The sequence below is a fragment of the Aotus nancymaae genome, unplaced genomic scaffold (genome assembly GCF_030222135.1).
Source record: "Aotus nancymaae isolate 86718 unplaced genomic scaffold, 86718_ANA_hifiasm-v0.15.2.pri h1tg000058l, whole genome shotgun sequence".
NCBI classification, from domain to species: domain Eukaryota; kingdom Metazoa; phylum Chordata; class Mammalia; order Primates; family Aotidae; genus Aotus; species Aotus nancymaae.
Window position 1 is genome coordinate 48,214,071 of NW_026988472.1, and position 24,742 is coordinate 48,238,812.

The window sequence follows — 24,742 nt, forward strand, 5'->3', positions numbered from 1 at the left end:
ACGAAACTCTCATTTAAAATGCATTTCAGTGAGAATTGTTTAAAATGATTTTTTTCCTTTAAATTTTAAACAAGCAAACAAATAAGATGCAAAGCAAAATAACAACAAGAAACTCTTAAGCCAACTCCCTAAGATCATACCTTTTGATATTAACTTCAAATTCATGCCTTGTATTCACGTTTTACAAATTACATTTATAATTTATCTCTAAGATAACAATTGAAGCGTACTTTGATAATATAAGAAGAATCTCTCAGACTTTAGCCTGCCTTGAGAATATGTTTTAAAAGCCATTAGGAGCCTCATAGCATTTATGGGATTTTTCTTATATAGATTACATTTTTTTTACATATATTTTGGGCAGAATTAAGTCTACAGATAAACAGCTTGAATCTTCAGAAGACTACTTGCTTTATAACCCCTCCCCTGGACCCCTGCCACCCTGTCCTCCCACAGACCTCATTTGCTTCACTGTGGAAGAGTGGCACGGGGCACCCACCACCCAGACTTCCCAAGCTCTTCTCTTGGTCTCTGCTGTAGCTACAGTAGCAACTCTTTAGTCTCCTACAACAATTGCCTCTGCGATTGTCTTCCTTCTAACCCTTTCTTAAAGAGATAGGCTCTAAAAATCATGATCCAGCGGCTATTGCAATTTTACCTAGCCAGTGAATTTATTTATTTTAGATGCTTTTTTGATATTATTGTCATTGTCAATAAGACACCAACTGGAGCTGTCAGCCAATGGGATCTAGTCTTAACTCTTCTTTGGTGCTCACCAGTCATAAAGCCCTAGTCACATGTGTTTATTTCCCCCAGCACTCTTCTCTCGTTTCCTTCCTTTCCATCTTGAAATTTCCTCTTCTAATGGTGAAGAGCTGGTAAGTACAGACAAAACCAATGCCTCTTCCAGTGTCTCTATTCATTTCCTTCCTGTCCATCCCTATGACCTTAACTGTACATCCATGGTTATTTTCAACATTGAGTTAATAACCTAGAATCAAACATTTGAGATATTCAGGTAATTCTGAGTACCATATGCTACAGTTTGAATGTGTCTCCCAAAATTCATTTGTTGGAAACTTCATCTGCAATGCAGCAGTGTTGGGATGTGGGGCTTAGTGGTAGAGCCCTTATGAATGACTTAATGCTGCTATTAAAAGGGTTTGTGGAAGTGGGTTTTTCGTCTCCTGTTCTTTTGCCATGCGAGGACATAGCGTTCCTCCCTTCCAGAGGACACAGCCTTCAAGGCACCATCTTGAAAATAGAGAGATCGGGCCCTAACCTGATGGCACCTTGATCTTGGACTTCCCAGTCTCCAAAACTGTGAGAACTAAATCTCTGTTCTTTATAAATTACTTCATCTCAGGAATTCTGTTATAGCAGTACAAAAAGACATCAAGGTTCCTGCTTTTTGAGCCCACTAAGTGTTCATGGCTTTTCTCCTTCAAAATTTTATTGCTAAAATAAATAAAGAGTTCAGTACTTTCCAATAATTCATTACATAGCATTTTCCTGTAAGAAATAGTAAAAGTTGGATTTTTATGCCCTTGAAAAAGAAATCTATCCTGAGGAAGTCTGAAACTAAACATTTAACAACTTGAAAAATTAAATCACAGCTCTCTGACCAAACACTGGAAAGTTTTATACTGAAATTCAGATGCTCTTTGCTTGTTTATTGGCAGGGACAAAGCCAAAATGTCAAGAAAGCTAGCACAAATATGAGTAGAAGTATCCCCTTAGCTAAAATCGCTTTGTACCACCCATCTACCTTCTATCATGTCATCCTTTTCATTTCATTTTATGTATGAGTCTTTGAAATGTTTGTGTTTTTTAAAACCCTTTTACTTTTTATTTCCTTCATTAAAATGTTAGCTCTGCAAGGGCAGACCTTTGCTCTCACATTTACCACTAATTTGCTACTGCCCAGAGCAGCCCCTGGTACACAGGACAACCTCAAAAAATAGCAGTGGAATGAAAGAATAATGAAAGAAATGACTCTTCTGGTTTTACTCCAAAAGAAGTAGTTCTAATTTTTTTTTTGAGACGGAGTCTTGCTCTGTCACCAGGCTGGAGTGCAGTGGCGCAATCTCGGCTCACTGCAACCTCCGCCTCCTGGGTTCAAGCGATTCTTCCGCCTCAGCCTCCCGAGTAGCTAGGGCCACAGGTGCGTGCCACCACGCCTGGCTAATTTTTTTTTATATTTAGTAGAGACAGGGTTTCACCCTGTTGGCCAGGATGGTCTTGATCTCTTGACCTCGTGATCTGCCCACCTCGGCCTCCCAAAGTACTGGGATTACAGGCGTGAGCCACTGTGCCTGGCCAAGACTTCTAATTTTTTTTAATGCTTAAAGAAAGCCAGATGGATGTACATACAGGATTTCCAATGTCATAAAAGTAACAAAATTAGCTTACTCTTCCAAACTTTTATTTTATTAATATTTTTTGAATAATTAAAAATTATGAAACGCTTCATGAATTTATGTGCCATCCTTGCACAGGGGCCATGCTGATCTTCTCTGTATCGTTCCAATTTTAATCTATGTGCTGCTGAAACAAGCACCAAACTCTTAAAATTAGTTTAGGTTCAGAGTGAAGAGTTGAAGTTGCACAGACCCAAGCTGTTTTGGGACTATGGAGGACATTAAGGGCTACGTTTACTCGAACAAAATCTATGGGTGAGGCTTACCTGCTTTCTGCCAGTTTTACCAGTACAGCAGCTGATGTCAGAGGGTGGTTGGAGAAGGAGCTTGGAGCTGTGGTAAGGAAGTTTTCATCACTTTCTTGCAGGCTCCTTTTACCTCTAGTCTTCTATGACTCAAGGGTCATTCAATGCCAAATGAACTTCTCCCTCTATGGTAACTGCTAGAAAGCCCAGTGATCGTCTGATTTCTAGTGACAACTGTTGGCCATATCCCCAGGAGGAGACGGGAGTTGTGTCTATTAGGAAATACTTTTCCATGGCTCCATCACATTTTTGTACCTCTTGTGAGCTGAAGCATTGAATGCTCTTATTCCAGACTATTTGTTGGGCAGGCTAACTTGCAGTCCGTTATAAAAGATTCAGATTCCCTAAGCTTGGGGTTGCTCGGGTATGATGCAAACCTTCTGAGTTTGCAAACATGGACCTGAGATGCTCCATAGGACTTCGGGGACAAGGGGAACCAACAGAACATGAAACACATACCATTTGAGTAAAAACAACCTTTATCTTTGATTCAGGTGGTCTTCTGCCAGCATTCATGAAACAAAACTGGCAGGTAGCAAAAATCTGAAACTTTTCACTGTTCTTGATAGTTTCACATGCTCCATCCATGCCAGGGTCCCTTATTTTCTGCAAAATAAAAAATTCTGACAAAGAATGCATATGGGACAGGGTGACCTTCAGTGGGGAGCAGAACTGAAGGCCCAAGGTCATGGTGGGAGATCAGTGGTAATGAACAGAGAGGTATGTCATAGTGTAGGAAATAGATGAAATTGCCAGTGTGAAGGTAAGTCATTAGTGTTAAGAATAAAAATGCTAGTTCATTTCTCATTCACATACTGTTTTCTCATTCACATAAGACGCTCCATGAATGTTATTGAATAAATGGATTTATATCCTTCTTCCTTCCAAAAATGGTATGAAGAGGTTTCCAATAAAAAACACAGATAATGAATTTATTCAAAGAAGAGTGGGAAGAGGTGATTCAGGACAAGAAGGGAAGAAGGACCCCAACCCCCCAACCTCTACCACCCTGTCCTTCCATAAGAGTGAGAATTTTGTCAGGCATTTAAAAAAGTTCACCTCACTTAATCCTCAAAGGACCCTTAAGATAGCTCTTATTGTCCACGTTTTACAGATAAGGAAACTGCACAGAAGATAGGAAGACCATCTGTGAGTATAAGATATGTACAGTATCTGTCTCCTATCTGCCTTTGCAAGGAAATGGCAGAGTCAGGATTTGAACTCAGGTTTATCTGGCTTCAAGGCACTACATGGTTTTTTTTACGGGACACCACCTCGACAGTGTCAGCCCAAAACTAGACCAAGGACACTTGGGCCCACTGAGCTCAGGGCTTAGCCCCAAGTTTTCTGAAAGCATGCCAGAGAAAAGCTGGATAAAATGCTTTAGCAAAAAAGATGAGTGTCATTACTCATCTGACAACAGAAAGGACTGATCAAGAAAGGGGGAAAAAGAGAATAGTGGCAGAACATAGAAAAGAGAGAAAAAAAGACAATTTTTTAATGGAGTGCAAAATAAGACATGTTTTTTTACTTTTCTGAACCTCTTTAGAGACTACAATAATAATAATTCTTATGTGGTAAGTCCAATAAGCTAGAGTGATGTGTTATTAAATGTACCATCATACTAGCTTCTGATGCAGAATTTGCATCAGAAGAAAAGTATAAGATATTACCACCATGACTTGGCAAAACCAGTGTACTCTATTAATGTTAGCCACTTAGTTGCTGTAATTGTTTCGCAACACAGTACCCATTGCCTAGTTTCCCTGGGAGTTCTTGAAAACTCTATTGAAAGGTTATATTTAAAGTGTAAGTTAGAGTGTGCTGTGAATGGAAAGAAAATTGTTTCTCTTTTGGTAAAAAAATTCACTCTCCTTGGGACTATGTACTAAGTTAGCTCAGTTATTTGATAGAACCAGTATCTTATTTTACATAGGGCAAAACATAGATCTAGAAATTTCAAGAAGTGGATTACTGGTTGAAAGCAGAGGGTGTGCTTGAATGTGATTTGAAAGCAGTTTTAATTTTATGACACTTTATGGTGTGTGTGTGTGTGTGTGTGTGTGTGTGTGTGTGTTTTAATGATAACCTATTTTTATTGCCCCGGACTTAGAGATCTATGCCACCTGGAGAAACTACAGTTCATCCATTAGCATGTAAATGTGTTAAGAGTATTTCTGCTTGAATTTCTCCCGAGTAGCCTTCCGCCTTTGTTCTGTACAGACTCACAGTCCCGACGCTGTTCTTAATATCCTGTTTTCATTTGTCAGCGCTGTTGTCCTTTTCATTGCCATGTTCCCATCGTTCCTTTTCTTTCATGTGGTGCTTTACAATAACAATTCAGAACAAAAGAGTCACTCCTCTTTCTGTTGCCTTTAAAAAAAAAAAAAAGAAAGAAAAGAAAAGAAAAAAGACTTCTTCCCCTGACTGTAGAGCTTCAGTGATCAGGGGAAATGGTTAAAGCATGTTCTTCGTAATAGTTAACCAGGAGTTGTGAATAAAGGTTAGTTTTCCTTACTTTTTAAGATTGCAAGGCAGCTTCAGGGTATTGTGAACAAGAGGTTTTTGTGTGTGGCTGACTTTGAGGTTGAGGGAAAAAGAGATTTTCTTTGGGTAAAGGAGCCATCATATTTGAGAGAATTTCCCAAACTGCTCACACAATGGGAATCAGTTACTCTATAACATCGTCATTACCTCCATGAGTCACGAGACTAGTATTTGTTCTTGTCTTTGAACTTAAGCTTCCCAGTGTTCAGAGAACAATTGTGAAATGTCACATTGCCACCATCAATAACTATTTTGCTCCTGGTGGATAATAATTGGGAAGGGGACGCTGTGTACTTTCTCTGCCTTCTAGGAGAGTATTATATAAATAAAGTAAGAAAAAGTTTCCCCAAGAGGCAAGCGTTTCTCCAGGGCACAATCTACTATGCTTGCTGCAAAAATCCCACTTGCCTGCTCTGTCTTTCAGAGTATAGATCACTTGTGTCATTTTGCTCATTTTCAGGTAACCTTTTGCAGATATGATCAGGCAGTTGTTATTTTTAAATAAACATTATCTACAAGTTTCTGTTTTTGCACTGAGGAAGGAATGTTTCTGTAATGCAGAAGGACCACTATAACCGAGGGGTTTGTGAAGAGTGAATTCTATCCAGTCTCAAACAATTTTGAAAAGATGCTTTTGTATATGTATATGTGGACTTATGCATACATATACATTATATATAACTACAAAAACTAATTCCATTATGGACATATATGACTTTATACAGACATATAAATAGTTCTATGAATATACATGGAAATGCCTATCAAACTATAAATACATTTGAGAAAGCGTTCAGGGACAGCAATGTTAAATGCTTTTCATCTGTGGCTGATTTCACAGGAATTAGTAACTTCCATTTCTTCTACCATGTTGGTCCACTCACCAAGAGGGTCAATTTAGACTTCTGCCAGGAGACCAGGTGTGACTGGCTCTCACCATCTTCCTTCTCTGTCCAGGCTGTATCATTGCCTTCAGAACCGAATTCTTGCATGATACCCGGTACAGCATAGACCTGGAAAACATCAGTCATTTTCAATATATTGTAAAATAGGTTCTGTGTGCCTTTAAAAGTAAATGCTCTATTTCTTAAACTGTAAAAGACATGAAATGTCTGAGACATTCAGATAGTGGTAAGTTTCATCTGGAAGTTGTGAGTTTATGCCCTTTAGGAGATTATATTTTTTGTTTGTTTACCATTTTGTTTTGAGGGGTGGAGTAAATATTTCTTTCCCGATATTTCAACTCGAGATGTTCAGGCTAATTTTCCACTACAGTGCCAAAATAGGGAAAAGTTAAGCCTGTAGAATTTTGACAGTTTAAATGTTGTTTTAACAAAAGCCATGTCTTGATGAAAAGTTCTTTAGAATTCTACTTGATGATGTATGTGTGTCTCTTCCAAGGACAATGAGAACTTCTTAAGGAAGTCATCTATATGTGAAATTGAGTAATCCTTTTATTCATTGTTAAAAGACAAATGAAGTTATAACTTGGAGAGACATAAGCCAAAAAAAATCTATGTTTGCATTTTTATGTCCTAACATGTGAAGCATGCTTTGATTTACTGTGAAGTGTTGCAATGGCAATAAAGTAGACGTTGAGACGTGCAAACTGGGCAGCCTGAGGAAGCGGTTCTTGCCTCTCCTTCCCCTTTATCATGAATGTTCCTTAAACACCTTTGGTGGAGTCCAAATGTCTGGATTATGAATTGAATTGTACATGATTCTTTTTTTAAACACTTTCCTGATGATTTACTTTAGTTGCAGTTTCTTGTCTTACATAGTGATAAGCAACATCCTTCAAAGAACTGCAGTGCAGGACTTTTTTTTTTTTTTTTTGCTTTTAGGAAGACTACTTCCCCTTCCTCCTTTAGTCAATCAAATTTTAAATTTTAAAATCAAATTTTACTTTCCATTCTCAATTCACCCTTTCTTTGCCATTCTGGAGACTGAAATTTTAGACACTCATCAGAGATTTGCTATTATATATATACTGTGTATGTAATATTCAACGTATATATACACATATGATGATTTTTATATATGTTTTTACATAATATATGTATACACGTGTGTGTATGTGAAACCTGTGTGTATATACATATATATGTATATTTCATGCATACATATATTTTATCAGGATGATAGATTGCTATTTAGGTCACTATTTTTAGAAGAAATAAATGACTGTTTTATTGTGTCTATACTGGAGATTGTTGTTCCTGATGTAACTTTGAAGAAAACTTTTTCCAGACATTACACTTTAATTCAGAAGATAAAGGTACAAAATAATGTGTATATTATTTTTTAAATGAATGAGCCAGCATCCAGAGTATAATGTGATCGTGTGCTCAGTAGGACACTGAGAAGCCCCAAAGGAAATGAGTCCAGTGCCTGTTCCCAACCCAAGGAGCTGGGCAGGACGACTCCCGTTGGTGGCATGGAAAGCTGGCATCCAGCCTTCAGCCACAGGACACTATCTCTGTCAGCCAAGCTGCTCCTGGTCTCTGTAAGGAATGAGAGTACAGATCCCACTGCTAAGTCATCATTTTTTTGGACCAGGCAGTGGGTGTTGAGCTGACCTGAGCTACCTTTTCATTCGGGTTCAGCTGAACATTGAGTAGGCCAGGGGATAGGAAAGTCGTGCCGGGGGCCGTGGAAAAGGCAGTTGATTCTTCAACTCGGGCAACCCTGGCGGAGTGGATGAGGTGGAGCTGGCCTTCCTGGAATTGTTGGACCGATTTTCCTGTTGTGTTTCACTGTCGACGCACTCACAGACACACAGGACCGCTCCAGCACTGCCTGCCACCCACCATCTGGTTTTGGTGGCCTGTCTGTCATTTTGTGCGTCCCCATCCTCTGCCTACAGCGATGTTTCTTCAAAAAGAACTAGTGTGCAGTCCATTGGTGGGTATTCAAGGTGATCTGTTTGTCAGAATCTAGAGAGGTGCTCAAAGAACTATTAAGGACCAATGTACTAATTCCTGTTTTTAACCTGTTTATCAGTCTTTCAATGGAACAAATAGGATTTCTGAAACTGTTGAGGGGCTTTCTTCACTATTAAGACAGAACAGGATAGGGCAGTTGTTTCTCAAGGAATCTGGGTTGTTCTTTTGCATTGCCATTTGTCTTTGTGCTTGTCTGCTTGTGTAAATGAACCTCGTGAAGAAGTGTTTAAGTATTCTGTTAAGTAAATTTGGAAGACTAGGTTTCAGTTAAAATAACCAGAAAGTGTGACCCAGCTTCCATTTCCCCTTAATTTTGATCATTAAAGTCTTCATATCCCCACAGACATCTGCCGTGTTTCGAAGTGATTCTTTTCAGTAATGTTCATTCATTATTAATCAGGTTGCATGGTCAGGCGAGTATGTGATTATTTTAAAGAATGTCCTAGAGATCCAATTATTAAGAATGAGCAAGTTTTAAGCAGATGTGAAAGTACAGAAAAGATTTGGTTAACAGTTTAATTTGATTTGCATGAATTCCACCAGGTGGGTGTTTGGTGAAATTAAAAGTCTTTCCTGGTTCTCACTTCAAGTATCACGTTAAAAAAAAGTTAATTTCAGCACTTCTTAAAGAAGAAATGTCAAGTTATTCAAAATATCTATTGTATTAATTATTTTAAAACTTGAGGCTAGCATCTCAGTGCTCATCTGCTTGTCACTTTTTTTTTTTCAAACGGTCCCTCTGGTCCCCTACAATTTGCTTGGCAGAAATTCTTAGTTGTCTGTTACCGGTTGAGCAAATGAATTTGAATGTGCTGGCATTTGGAGGCTAAATGCAGTGATAGTTCAGAGTCACATTGTTTACCTAGAAAATGTTACTGGATCACCTTTTTTCACCTGTTCTTACTTGATGTATTATTTATACTGTTGTTTTTAAGAACCACTTCTCATTTGTACTCAAACAGCCTATATTATACTATCAATTTGCAGTATTTCAGAATGCAATTAAATCCAATTAGGTCTCCTTCTCTCCTTTTTCCTTCACTTCGTGGCCCTGTTTTACTGTGCCTTTACTGACCCACCTGCTTCTTAAATTGGCCAGAGTACTAATCCGTAAAATAGCATTTGGTTAGTATCTTTATTCGGTGGTTTTTATCACTCAAAGTCAAATACTAAACTGCATAATTGAATATACAGATGCTGAGTGCTTGTATTATGTTATTCAAAATACTCTATGATGAATTCATCTTGGATGTATCAGCCAGTTTGTATGGAGATTGTGTTAGATACTTTTTTTCTTTTAATCTGTGGTTTTATATTTACTTTCTTAATGTTATCCATTTGTTATTTTTTAAAATTTATTTATTTTACTTTAGGTGCATACTATATCTAGCATTTCTCCCCATGTTATCCCTCCCACCCTCCCCTCCCTCCCCACCCCCCACTGTCTCTCCCCTACCCGCCCCCAACTGCCCCCAGTGTCTGATGCTCCTCTCCCTGAGTCCACGTGTTCTAATTGTTCAACACCCACCTATGAGTGAGAACATACGGTGTTTGGCTTTCTGTTCTTGTGTCAGTTTGCTGAAAATTATGCTTATTTAAGATGAGAGCAAGTCCCTTCTGAGTTGGGTCCCTGTTACAATCTGCCTCCCAAACTCAGGTTGATTTCCAGTGTTTTACAGTTCAGTAGTTTTGAGTCCTCTGAAAGTCTGTATTTCTGCTGGTCCAAGCTAGAAACATCATTCTGCAGTCTTTAAAAATTATTTCATCTATAGTTCTATAATGCAGATAATCTAACAGCAAAAATTCAAATAGCAATAAATCAACTGAATCTTAATTACCCAGGTAAACAGGGGATAGCAGGAGTGGACAATCAAGTAAATTGATTTGATTTTGTTTCGGAAATTTAGGACTCTCAAGTAATTCAATTTATTGGTACATTTTCAATGCTGTTTGTTGTTTGAAATACTTATAGGAGCTTCCTGTTCTGAAACCATTTTCGTGTGGCTTGGTGTAACATCGTACAATTTTAACAGTGTGTTTGTCATCTCAGTTATGTTTTGGTAAATTTAACAATAAACTTAGTCTCTATAGTCCAGAGCATATTTGGAAAAGAACTGGAGGAAGTGCCCTGGGAATCATCTGGGCAGTGGCTGAGAGCCACCTGGTATTAACAATTAATCACAGGCCACCCAGTGTTGGCAGCCAAGTTTATTCCTTGGTCTAGCAACTCACAAATTTCCCTGGTAGTGAAGGCTTTAGAGTTGTACAAAGTGAGAGGCTGAAAGTAAGATTATTGATGGAATTGATAGAATTGCATGTTCTTTCTTATATACACCAAATTAGAAAAATAATTGTATTTCATGAAGTGTGCAGACATAACCTAGAATACTTGTAGGAAAGCATTGAGAGGTGGGTTTACCTTGTGATTAAAAATGTCAGTGCCCCCATTAAGAGAAATTTGGGATAAAAAATTATAGATGATGTGCTGATGATAGGCTATCTCCTTATTCTAATGGATAAGTGAGCTCTCAGAATGCATTTGGTCTGGAGACTCCTAATTCCTGCTCAGTTCTTGAATATACAAATGAAACTTCTATATCCTTGGCATTCTGAACAAGAAGGCCTGCCCATTGAATTTGGCTATGGATTAAACCTGGCAATGCTATCTTCACAGGGATCCTAGGTGTTCCTTCAAGGTGCGGGTTATCTTGATCGTGTCATAGCAGAGGTCAGGAGAGACTACAAAGAATAAAGTTGTGAAATTCTAAAAAAAAATAAAAATTAGGGCCGGGCGCGGTGGCTCACGCCTGTAATCCCAGCACTTTGGGAGGCCGAGGCGGGTGGATCACGAGGTCAAGAGATCGAGACCATCCCGGTCAACATGGTGAAACCCCGTCTCTACTAAAAATACAAAAATTAGCTGGGCATGGTGGTGCACGCCTGTAATCCCAGCTACTCGGGAGGCTGAGGCAGGAGAATTGCCTGAACCCAGGAGGCGGAGGTTGCGGTGAGCTGAGATCGTGCCATTGCACTCCAGCCTGGGTGACAAGAGCGAAACTCCATCTCAAAAAATAAATAAAAATAAAAATAAATAAAAAATAAAAAAATCAAAAATAAAGATGAGCTAGCCAGCAGGATGGTGGCAAGGGTTACGACAGTACAGGCTGGAGGTTAAATGCTATGTCTGAGTGGACTCGCCAGGTCAATATTTTTGCCTCTTACTTCAGAGGAGGGAGCAAAAAAGATGAATCCATGCCCTTGGTCTGCAACAATAATTCATAAGAGCACCTATCCTGAGTTCCCCCGTTTCCCTTCTCAAGCCCAAACTCTAAAACCAAGGAAGTCCCTAGGTCCTTCCTCTTCCACTAGGAATTTTCTCCTTCAAGATGTTTCCTCTCATATCCTGTACCTTGGACAAAAGAAAGCCTAACTCTCTCCAGGAAAGTCCTCCTCCTGGTATGAGTGCTTTTTCAGGATGAAGATACCTGGAGCCTAGAGGGAGCAAGGGGCCACCTGCTCAGGCAACTAGATCAGCCAGATCACCTTAGCCATCACCTGGGTACCAAGGCCCCATCATTCTTACAGTCCTCACTGCTAGCTTTCCATCTTTCTGTTGATTAATTTTCCTTAGCCCCAAAAGTCACACGCCTCTTACATCCAGTTTTTATCATGGAGAATGTCAAGGGAGTTGGTCATTTGTCTCAGGCCACACATTCATAACTGGCCTCAAATTTAGACTGTGAATGTTAATCTCCATATGACATTTATGTTTGTGTGTCTGCCTGCACACATGCACCTATGTTCCTGTATCAACTCCAGAGTGAATCCAGCCATAGAAAGAATGAGATGAATCCTATAACTTTAAACCCAGGTCCTATTGCTGACTATTCAGTTGTGTACTAAGAAATAATATTTTAAAATAAATATTTTAGTTATTTTATGAATAGGACAATTACATCACTTTGTGTTTTTCAGTTAAAGGGGTTGCTTTGCTGAATGTAAAATTAAGACATGTCACACTATTTAGAGCCACCTTTTAAAATAATTCCTCTTTGTTGAATATGAAGTCACCAAATCCAACAGTGGCCAGGCTCTTTGAGCCTCTTAGGAGGTTCTACTCTCATCTTAAAACAAAACAAAACATAAAACCCTGAAATCAAAGAAAACAAACATGAAACCAGAAACACATAGGAAAAATGATTTGTGCTAGGAAGAAAAACAAAGGCAATTGCTAAGAGCATCAAATGGTCCCATTTACTGGCTCCATGGTATAGGCCAGGGAATGATTGGGAATAAGATTGAAAGTATAGTTTGGGAGAAGCTGGAGTGAGGCTTGCAAAGGAGACAAAGTGACCAGATTCATACTTTGAGCAGCAGGGAGCTGCTCAATGTTTTGTGCCTTTGAGAGGAGTGACAGAAAAAAGTAGTGGTGCCAGAAGGACATTACAAACATCCAGCTGAAGGAGAAAAGACTTGAGGTGAGAAGAAATGAGGAGGATTTTTTGGTAATGGTCCAGGAATGTAGCAAAGAGAGTCTGCATCAACACAGAGGCAGTGGGAACAGAGGGAAGGAAACCAGTGCAGAGTTCCTGAGGATTGACACGTGTAGCTAATGATTTGGATTTGGGGGATAGAGGGTATATTCATTTCCTACTGATGCTGTAACAAGTTAGCACAAACCTGATGGCTTCAAACAATGCAGATTCATTATCTTACATTTCTAGAGTCGGAAGTCTGACAGGTCTCACTGGGCTATAAGTAAGGTATCTTTAGGGCTGCATTCCTTTTCAAGGGCCTTGGGAAGAATTCATTTCCTTGCCTTTTCTAGCTTCTAGCAGCTGCCTGCATTCCTTGGCTCATGGCCCCGTCCTCCATCTTCAAGGCCAGATATGACTGGTTGACTCTTTGTCATATCTTATCATTCTGACTCTAACTCTTCTTCCTGCCACTTCCACATTTAAAAAGCCTGTGATTCCTTTGGATCCACCTAGATGATCCATGCTACTCTTACCATCTCAAAGTCAGCTGCTTAGCAATATTAATTATGTCAGCAACATTCAATCCCCTTTGCTCTGTAACCTAAAATATTCACAAACTCTGAGAAGGAGGCTGTGGACATCTTTGAGGGCCATTATTCTGCCAACCCCTAAAGAGGGACAAGTAGAAACTGTGATGTCTGCCTTCTCGTGACCAGGAGGATGGAAGTGCTGTGAGGAGCCACCAGGAGCCCTGTAGAGAAGACAAAGACAGTCTTGTGAGGGAAGAGGATAAATCCCACATGATAGGCATTTCAAGTCTGAGGCACTTGCAGTACATGAAGCAAAGAACTGTCAGTGCTAGACTGGTTCCAGAAAGGGATGGCATTTTGGAATAGAAGCCTAGCAGTCATTCTCAGAGAGGCAGTACATGAAACAAACAAAAAATTGGATGGCTCTTTCAAAGGACGCATAGACCATGAGAAAACACCTAGGCTTTGATTAGCAAGAGGTGGAAGTCAGCAGTGGTTAGACAGAGGAAAACTAGAAAAGTACAATTTCAGTGACATGCAGTGCTGTGGTTTGTTTGTCCCTACCAAAACTTGTGTTGAAATTTAATCCCCAATGTGGTGGTATTGGCAGGTGGGGCCTCGTGGGAGATGTCTGCGTCATGAGGTTAGATCCTTCACAAATGTCTTGATGCCCTTCTTGAGAGAGTCAGTTCTTGCTCTCATGGAGACTAGATTGGTTCTCACAGGAGTGGATTAGTTCCCACGAGAGTGGAGTTGTTATAAAGCAAAGTTCCTTCTCTTGAGCAGATGCCAGTACAATGCTTCTTGTACTTCCCAGCCTGCAGAGCCACGAGCTAAATAAACCTCTTTTCTTTATAAATTGCCCAGCCTCGGGTATTCTGTTATAGCAACACAAAATGGACCAAGATACACAAAATGAGAGAGAAAAGGAAAGGAAGAAGAGGGAGGTGTGAAAACAATTACATTATTATTTTCCATCAAAACGTCTATTTATTAATTTTCCACTTTAAAGAAGTACCTTCCTTATAAGTCTTGAACCCGTAAGAAAGTTTCTTCAAAACATGTATCCAATGTGTCCCACAATTCGGGGCTTCACTGTAATCTGTCACTAAAGACTCTCCTACCGAGGGGAGTGATTAGAGTGCTAGAGGAATTGACTGTAGGGAACATCTGTGGAAACTCACCCTTGAACACACAGACAGCTAATAAGTAGCAGAACTGCAGAATGTCTTAGATTGTCCAGTCACCCATCTAGCTCTCTCCCCTGTTGTTCATTATTCTGTGCCCTGTTCTAGATGTCTGAACCATGGACAGGCAGAGGTGTGAGCTGAGATTTATTGCCATTCCCAGTTTGTTGCAAGGGATTCCCAAGATTATCTAGATCCTCTCTGAATGAGAACCAATCTGCCCATTCACAAAAATGTTAAATATGCATGTGTGATTTCCTTTTATTGAAGTAAAGACAAAGAAGCTCTTTTTTTTTTTTGAGGCATGGAAATTACATTATGACAGTTAAGAAAAGGCAAAAGTTGCTATTTTATGATATAGGGGGGTTTTGTTGGTGTTTGTTTGTTTGTTTTGTTTTGAGACAGTCTCGCTCTGTCGCACAGGCCGGAGTGCAGTGGTGTGACCTCAGCTCACTGCAACCTTTGCCTCCCAGGTTCAAGTGATTCTCCTGTCTCAGACTCCTAAATTGCTGGAATCACAGGCACATGGCACCACATCCAGCTAATTTTTTGTAATTTTAGTAAAGATGGGGCGTTTCACCATGTTAGCCAGGCTGGTCTGGAATTCCTGACCTCAAGTGATCCACCCACCTCAGCCTCCCAAAGTGCTGGGATTACAGGTGTGAGCCACTGTGCCTGGCCTGATATTGTTATATATATCAAGATATATATATATATATATATGTATATATATATTCATATATATATGAAAAGTCAAATGAAAGATAAAATTTTGCATAAAATTCCCACCCACCTACCGCTATCTGCTTGGTGAATCCCTGTTCATCTTGTAAAACCCACTTCATACTTTACCTCCTTCAGGAAGCTTCTCCTTATCGCCTCTCTTGCTATATAGAGTTGATTATTCCCTGTCTGTCTTTGGCATGCATCTTTTTGTATGTTGCATTACAGCTTGTTCATTTTTTTTTCTTGAGATGGACTCACTCTGTTGCCCAGGCTGTAGTGCTTTGGCATGATCACGGTTCATTGCAGCCTCAGCCTCTCATGCTCAAGCCTCAGCCTCCCAAGTAGCTGGGACCACAGCATGTGCCACCATTCCTGGATAATTTTTTTTTTTTTTTTGGTAGAGATAGAGTCTCATTATTTTGCCCAGGCTGGTTTCAAACTCCTGGGGTCAAGAGATCATCCCACTTTGGCCTCCCAAAGTTCTGGCATTACAGGCATGAGCCACCACACCTGACCTTTTTCATATTTTCTCTCCCTGAATGAACCATAAGATCATGGAGACAGGGCCAGGTGTTACCAGTACTTGTCTCAGGACCAAGTACATAGAAGAACTTAAATATTTGGTGAAAGATTGAATGGCAAAAAAAAAAAAAAAAATGAATGAATGAATGGCATTTTAATTTCTGCAAAAAGATATTTTAAAGAAAGCTAGAAAATAAACCATATTAAGTTTCTTTTGGAAGAAGGAATGGAATGAGTCAAATAAGATACTGTTGAGCCATTTAACAAAAACGATATCTATGTCATTGTAAAATCTGGGTAAATGTGGAAAAAATGGGATCCACTATAGATATCAAACCAAAACCCTTCCTTTTTGGTAGCATACAGGTAAAAGATTTAGAAAATCGGCTGAATTTCACCTACCACAGCTGAGTATTTTGTCATCACCTAATACAATTAACCATTTACAGTGTAGACACTTGCATAAAGCACTATGCCAGGCGCTATGGCAATAAAAGAAAAGATCTGGTTCTGAGTAGCTACTATTAAATCATTCTTACATGAGTTGCCCCTAAGCACTCGAGTCACATAATTTCCACTGATGTCAGGTTGAAAGCCCATTGCAAATTATTTCCCATTAGCACTGAAAACCTGTACGTGCTTGTCCAAGTCTTGCTCCACCACCCTTGCCGCTGTTACCCACACAACATTTTATTCATACCTCTCTGAGAATGATTTTCACTTATATTCTGGTTATCTCTGTATGCCTCTATCTTCTAATACATGGCTCAACAAAATAAGATCTGCAGTCCAATGCTGGCCTGTTTTTCTAAATACAGTTATGTTGGAACACAGCTGCACTCATTTCTTTATGTATTGTGTCTGATTGTTTTTGCCCTACAGTGGTGGATTTGAGTAGCTGCAACAGGGCCCCTTTGGCCCACAAAGCCAAAAATGTCTACTATTTTGCCCATTATAGAAAAAGTTTGCTGACCTCTGTTCTAATATATCGAGACATCCTTAAAGGCAGGGCTATATTTGATCCTTTTTATTTTAGCTGCAAAGTCAGTGCATTTAATGGAATCAATGACTATTTGAGTCATTTTGTATGCTGGGCACTGTTCTAGGTGTTGGTGGTACATCCCTCAAAGAGCAAAGCAAATCTCTGCTTTGACTGAGCTTATATTCTAATGTTGAGGACAGTAGGGAAAGATGGAGCAATAAACAAACTAAAATAATATGTCAGTGATAAATGTTATAAAGAAAAATAAACTGAGATGGGGAAGAATTGCCACAATGGGTAGGTGGTATGGTAGTAGAAGGAGAATTGGTTTTATGTGGATTCAGAGAGAAGGTGACACTGGAGCAGAGAGTCATGTGGATTCTGAAGACCTTGCAGGGGTGAGTGGGGTTGGGATGTGCTTGGCATGTTTGAGGAGTCAGAACGAGGCCATGTGCCCAGAGCAGAGGGAGCAGTGAGTAGTGTGGGAGGAAGTGAGCTCACTGTCTGAGTCTGTGTTTTCTGGGGCTGGTTTATTCTGGTGAATTTCTCTCTGGGTGAGATGGAAAGCCCTTACAGAGCAGAGCAGAAGAGAGGCGTGTTCTGTCATGTTTTAACAGGCTCTTGGGTTCTGAGTGGAGGATAGGCTATAGGGGGAAGGGCAAGAGTGAACAGAAGCCAGGAGATCATTTAGAAAGGTCTTATGATAGTCCACATGAGAGATGATGCTGGCTTGGCCCATGATAATAGAGATAAAGATTCTGGCTTCTTCGGCTAGCTCAGTACCTGGCACACAGTAAACATCTATTAAATGTCAGCATTTCCACTGAGGTCCCCCAGCGGAATCCTTTCTAGAAATTCTCATCACACCACTCCGGGATGGAATCCTGGCACCTGCATTAAAAATACAGTCATCATAGCTCTCCAGACCTAATTTGATGCTTATCCTTCTGTTGAGATTCAGTGGTAGGCATTCTTGTTTTATCTGAGAACAAAGCAGACCAAAAGGGCTACATTTTTTCTTTAATTTATATGCTTCTGACGAGAAGGTGGAAGAACTTTGATTTAAAGATAACTCTACATTTTTCTATGATTAACCAAAATAATTATTAATCGGTAAAAACCTTTCCATTTCTTCTGAGCCATCTATAGGAAGAGGTGACTGAGACCAAGTGGAGATGATATGTTTCTTATAACAGCAACCCTAGGGTTTCCATTGCAAGTTGTAGAAAGATGTGCAAGCTTTAATATTTCAAGTCACAGTTGCTCTTTTATTCTTTCCTATGTAGTAAATGTTAGTGAATGGTTGAGGATTTTTTAAGGTGCCAGGCTTTTATGGAGCCAGTAGCTCTTTAATTTTTAACAGGCTCAGGACAAACTTTATACTTTTAATGATCAGTTACCATTCAGTTGGTAGCAAGATGAGCATTAATTTCACCAAAACACCACGTGTTATTTCTGAAGGATGTTATTTCAGAAGGGGTCAGGGTATTCTAGAAACCATGAATTTTGTAAATAAGTGGAGGTGTGAATTCAAGCGCCTGATCGTCAGAATCACTAAACATAGCTTTGGATGTGAAACCTTCCCATAAATCCGGCTGAGAACACCCCACCCCCACCCCCGTGGGTGATTTGAACCTCCCAACTACTGGGTGAACTGCACTGTTCCACAGTCTGCAGTGGGCTGCATCTAATATTCCCATCACTGTTCCACAGACCTCTGCTAATGGTCTTGAAAGGGAGAAGGTTCAAAGCAGCTTGGTTCCCAGGCCTGCTAATGAGCATGAGGCCTCTTCACCCTTAGTGAACTGGGGTTTGTGTGGAAGTCTTTCCACTACGCTTTTTGATGGGAAGGCAGACGAGAGTTCACAAAAGCACTGAGGTCTTTACGGCGTGGGGAGCAGGCAGCTGGGCCACCCTCAGGTGGCCTAGAGGGGAGCAACAAAGCTGGCAGAGGTTATACCCAGGCCAACACAACTCAGAGTGTGAGGCTGGACCTCCTGCCAGTCTGGCCTGTTGCTGGCAACAGTGACAAGCCCGTGATGGGAGTTTTTTGGCTAAAGGGGTCCCTCAGCAGTTTTGTAAGCCTCCTTAAATTGCTTTCTCAACTGTAATCGTTATCATGGTCATAAACATAACTTATCAAATGAATATGATAACCACCAAAATTCTTGTTCTAATTAACTAAATTGTTGCTCTAAATATTAGTCATTGGTACCTAAACTTACTGCAGTCACTGAAAAAGCCCCCAGATATTTTTATCTGCTTCTCTCTGCCCACCCACGTCCCACTGACGGATAAACAATGGAATTATTCAGAAGCATAACGAACACATACCAAAAATATTGCCTCTATCACAATCGTCTTTGTGAAAGTCAATGTTTTTTCTCAGGAATGTATTTTGTAAAATGACATCCCACACTTAAACATGATCATCTCTGCTGAAATCCACACATCTGATTTCATGTATATTTCATGGCTATTTCTGTAGTTACTGCTTTCCTAGTGTTCTGAAACCTGGTTTGGTATTGCAGAATAAAAGTCCTTAAACCTTATATACATTAATATGTAAGTGTATAAATTCAAATTTATAAAAGACTCTAGTTTTTTTAATGAATATTTCTACATTTTCATTTTCTGTGCAAGGTAAAAGCTGACTCTGACACAATAAGATTATTGTGATTAAATACAAATTATGGAAATTACAGTTTCAATTACTTTCTAATTTTCAATGAGGCCTTTTAAAAAACAAAATTGCAAAAAAAAATTGCGAACTTTCAGTTACTGAACTTTGAGAAAATGTTAACTGGTGTATAATGGCTCAGGATGCTTTTACGCCCTTTTTTCCCCAATGAATAGAAAGAGAATTATTTGGAATGTACACACACTTACCCTTTCATGACCTGTGTTTGGAATTATTCTGAGATGCATTCAAAGCTGACAGCCCCCCATGGTTGACCCCCCTGTGCCTAATCAAATCTTACCTTCTTGTTTCCAGATAGCTGATCAGCTTCCTTGGGTTTTGCTGATGACACAAGAGAGCTTTGCCTGAAGATGGAAACACTGGAGTCAGAGCTGACCTGTCCTATTTGTCTGGAGCTCTTTGAGGACCCTCTCCTACTGCCCTGCGCACACAGCCTCTGCTTCAACTGCGCCCACCGCATCCTAGTATCACACTGTGCTACCAACGAGTCTGTGGAGTCCATCACCGCCTTCCAGTGCCCCACCTGCCGGCATGTCATCACCCTCAGCCAGCGAGGTCTAGACGGGCTGAAGCGCAACGTCACTCTACAGAACATCATCGACAGGTTCCAGAAAGCATCAGTGAGCGGGCCCAACTCTCCCAGTGAGACCCGTCGGGAGCGGGCCTTTGACGCCAACACCATGACCTCAGCCGAGAAGGTCCTCTGCCAGTTTTGTGACCAGGATCCTGCCCAGGACGCTGTGAAGACCTGTGTCACTTGCGAAGTGTCCTACTGTGACGAGTGCCTGAAAGCCACTCACCCGAATAAGAAGCCCTTTACAGGCCATCGTCTGATTGAGCCAATTCCGGACTCACACATCCGGGGGCTGATGTGCTTGGAGCACGAGGATGAGAAGGTGAATATGTACTGCGTGACCGATGACCAGTTAATCTGTGCCTTGTGTAAACTGGTTGGGCGGCACCGCGATCATCAGGTGGCAGCTTTGAGTGAGCGCTATGACAAATTGAAGGTTAGTCCGATCCGCCTTAAGCCAACCCCTTTCTGCCAGAAAATGTCATGGAAATAAAAAGTGTATTCACTGCTAGCTACGTGGCAGGTGAAGGGTTTCTCCTCACCTTTGTTATCTGATTAGTTTTAACATGTTTTTGGCAGCCTATAAATGTTACACAATAAGGGTATCTTGTAAAAGTTGACTGCTGCTTGTAATTTTAGCGTTGTCAAGGTGAGGGCAAATTCTAAAAATCTGGATCATTTTCAATCCATGCAGTTTTTCTGGATCATTTTCAATTTTTACAGTTCTTGCAAAGAGAGTGCTGCCTCTCTCTCAGAGAGAGAGAGAGAAAGAAAGAGAGAGAGAGAGAATGACAGATAAAATCTCGCTTTGGGCATTTGGGAAACATTTACTTTTCTCACTCATCTGGGAAAACTAATTCACTCTCAGCCTACCTGTATCTAGTTACTGCACAAACAAAAGAATAGAAGGAGGAATGTCTGTAGCAAATGTGGGATTTTAGAGGACACGTGACCTTTTATTCCTTATGTAAATGATATTCAGCTTATTGGTGAAATGCAGTGCCCTGGCAATCTTAGGTTTCATGAAAGAATTTCTTTTTGTGTCGGCTCTTTATTTAGTAAGGTTACTGTTTGAACTTCATTTTTTTGCATGAAATTATTAACCTAACTCCAGATTGGGGGATAATTAATATGACTGTATATGAAATAAAAGAATCACTCTCTAGGCGGAGCGTGGTGGCTTATGCCTGTAATCCTAGCGCTTTGGGAGGTTGAGGCAGGCAGATCATTTGAGGTCAGGAATTCGAGACCAGTCTGGCCAACATGGCAGAACCCTGTGTCTACTAAAAATACAAAAATTAGCTGGGTGTAGTGGTGGGTGTCTGTAATCCCAGCTACTCAGGAGGCTGAGGCAGGAAAATCACTTGAACCTGGGAGGTGGAGGTTGCGGTGCCCCAAGATTGCACCACTGCACTCCAGCCTGGGCAAAAGAGCAAGACTCTGTTTCAAAAAAAAATAAAAATCACGCTATAAATATGGATAGAAAGCACCAGGGAAGAAATAAAAAGCCAAGTCTCCAGATATCTGTTCAATTTCAGGAAATGATGAATCAAATTATTGAAAACTCAGCTGAGGAAGTTTGAGTGAGATACTATGTTCACCAGCTAATATTAGATCACAAGACACCAATTAAAAGAAAGAAAGTATAAATTAAAATCTCTAAGTAAATATATATTGAAGTCCTTCCTCTCAGGAAAAACACATACCATGTTGTTGAGCAAACAAAATGAATCACATGATCAAAAGAGTGTTATCACTTAGAAAACAGTGTCACCTTTAACAAATGGTTCCTATCACCTCTCCTTAGCAAATGGGTGGTTGTGTTTACTGGGACCATATAGTTTATTTTGTGACAGTGGGATTAACGGACCACATCTGGGATTTGGCTTTGCTATTTCTTGACATGTTGAGGGATGTCGACATGCTGAGGTGAATTCCTGCTTCTCAATGTCATTTGGGCAACAAAAGCATCACCTGGGCAGCATGTTTCACTTCAACTATCCAAAGAATTACTGGTGCAAATCCATCTTTAAACCACGTAGAGGAAGTCAAGCACAAGGACTTAGGTGACACAGACAACAGAAGACAGACGCTGACAGGCTTTCCAGTACAGCGCATGGTAGCACCAGAGAAAAGTACCACCAAAGTTAATCATAGCAAAGGCAGTGCATCTATGAGCTGTGCCTTTAGAGCTACTTTTGCATAAATTGATAAGGCTACTAATTTTTACAAACCAAGGTAATCTTTTTTTAACCCTTTTTTTATTGGTGGTGGAGCTGAAGGGAGAATATTTAGGAAAACTGAAGAGATGTTTGATTTTTGTTTTGCAAAATGTAAACATGCCAGATCTTTGTTTCTTTATCAAAAATGCTCCTTTGATTGTATTTGCACTACCTTTTAATGATTGTTTGTTAAAACACCACAATCATAATGATGTTTGATATTTAACAACTCCCAGGCTTGAAATTTATTTAAATATTGTAGTCAAGTTCTGCTCAGTGCTCATGCCCTGTCACAGCAGAGTTATTATCTACATCACATCTCCAAATTTATGAGGAAATCCTGTCATACTCTAGCCCTTTTTGTGATAAAAACGAAACTCTTCGGTTATGAGTCCCGCACACTTTAATCAAGCCAGTGGGTTATCGGTTGTTGTACTGTCACATGGAAGGCCTGACAATTAATGATGTGGTTTCTTTTTATTGCCTAGTTACAGAAATATAAGCATATAAACAGCACCCAGTGCACCAAAACACATTTACAGCCATTCAACAAAAATATACTTATGAGCATTTGAACAAATAACATCCCAACATAGCATGTTTGTTTTAAAACATGACACTTATGTTAGAATTTTAAAAATAATAACAATTATGACATTTGGGCATCTGATATTTCAGTTATCACATATTTATAAACATATGTACTTCCTTGTTTTGTTTAAAGCCTAAACACAATATAAATATTGATTTTTGAAGGAAGTAGTAGCATACCAAGAGGACCAAAACCAAGGAATTATGTTTCTGTTAATTATTACTTTGGTCTGAAATGTACTCCGAAAATGTATTTTTCTGTAGCTCTAGGATCTCATATAGATGTGGATTTATGATGATGTGGGAAAAGGGATAAAGCGTGGAGGAATTTGAGGATGCTTTCATTGATAAGACAATACATTTGCTTTATTAATTTGCATATGAAAGAACCCTGGTGTCTTTGGAAACGTTTTTTGTCCTTCTGTTAGTAAAACTCCATTATATAAAGAAGGGAATTCTTCAATGATTATGAAGAATAATTTCTTGCAATAACACTAAACTTTGGGCGACATATTTTACTCATATTAAATCTCAGTATAACAGATGTATGTTTATATAAAAAATCACAATATCATTGTGTACATTGCAATCTTTTCTAAGCATAAAAGAAAAAAAGAGAAAAATTCCAACATGTAGAACTTGTACAAATAAAAGAATCCACATCATGTAAAATAGCATCATGTCAGTAATCTAACGCTTTAGGAGACTGTACATTGAGAGGCACTCAGGAAATACTGAAGCAAAGAGAAAATTAAGGTACCATTTCCTAAACTCTACTAAGATAAGAAAAAGAAAAGTTTTTCTGCCCAGTGCAAAGGTCTCTAAATGGAGCATATCATAATATGGACATTTCTTTACATCATTTTAATTGAATTTTAAGAAGTCTCTCAGTCCTTCAAACTTGGAGTAAAAATTTGATTTGTGAACCACATAACATATAAGAGAATTTAATATAATGCATACCAGAGTTTTCAAGGAAGTAAAATGCAGTAGTTCCTCTGTTTCAGTTCCAACATACAAGGTTGGAGCTCTTGTTTCTTTTCTCTAGTTACATCTAAAATAATATACAAATTGAAAAAAAAAAAGCTGACCTTTCCTTGCCTTTCAGTTTCAGCATAGCCCCTTCAAATAAGCTGAAGCTGAAGTTACAAACTATTGTTTTGCTATTTTTATTCTAAAGGCTGGCTGAGGAAGTTTGTATAATGCACGTTTCAATGGATCATCCCATTGTAAATTTTTTAATAGTTTGACTTAAAAGTTCCAATTAAAGCTCAGCATTCTTATGTATCACTTTTTGTCTGGAGGTGAAGACATGAGATTTCATTCTTGGATTTAATTTGTAGATTGTAAGGTTCTATGTTTGAAAAGTCTCTCTCAATATGCACCTAGGAAAGCTGTAAGTGTATATACTGAGATAGACTTCGTTTTTCTTAGAATTTCTATAACTTGTTTCTTCTTTGAAAACCAGTAGCAGGCATAGTTCAGGGTCTAGTGCTAAGGTATGTGATACACACACTTATTTATATATACATATACATACCTGCATTTATTTATTTAATATTGTAATCTTCCTGAATCTAAATTGGAGGTAAATTCAAGTGGTCAGTAGTTTAATTAGGGATATTTCATTCTGCAGGCAAGAGATGATAGCGAACATAGCAATAGTAACTAGATTCCCATCACTCAGAATATTTTATTTATTCCTTGAATGTTTGGTAGATGGGTAGAAGTCAGCTTTGGACTTGGTATATTTTTTGCGGGAACAGTCTTACCTTGAAGGGTTTTTGTTTTAAGTTCCAAATATGTGTATTTTTTAAAACGTGTCTTTCTGTTTATTGATTTCCAGTTAAATCTCTTAAGATCAGGACTCAAGACAATTGCATATGGTCTCACTTACAGATGCAGTATCCTTTAATAAATATTAGAATAAATTTAGTGTATCTATAAAATTTCCATAAGCTCATTAATGTTTTTAGTCTGTGTAATCAATTAATGACTAGGAGAGGGGCACT

The 24,742-nt window shown here is 39.3% G+C and overlaps 1 protein-coding gene and 1 non-coding gene across 6 annotated transcripts in view; one reads left to right on the plus strand and one right to left on the minus strand.

The window, feature by feature from the left end:
• The window catches only part of MID1 (midline 1), a 362,650-nt gene that overhangs the window by 217,894 nt on the left and 120,014 nt on the right, over positions 1-24,742 (plus strand). For 4 of the 5 annotated variants that reach the window (XM_064364527.1, XM_064364525.1, XM_064364526.1 and 1 more), the window contains exon 2: positions 19,638-20,353. In XM_064364527.1, the coding sequence (XP_064220597.1) occupies positions 19,694-20,353 (660 nt within the window). In that variant the 5' untranslated portion in view covers positions 19,638-19,693. The remainder of the gene's footprint in view (positions 1-19,637; positions 20,354-24,742) is intronic. The other variant, XM_064364529.1, reaches the window with a different exon arrangement.
• Positions 2,454-2,560, minus strand: LOC135270045 (U6 spliceosomal RNA). The gene has a single exon (XR_010338260.1). It is a non-coding gene; the product is annotated as a U6 spliceosomal RNA (small nuclear RNA).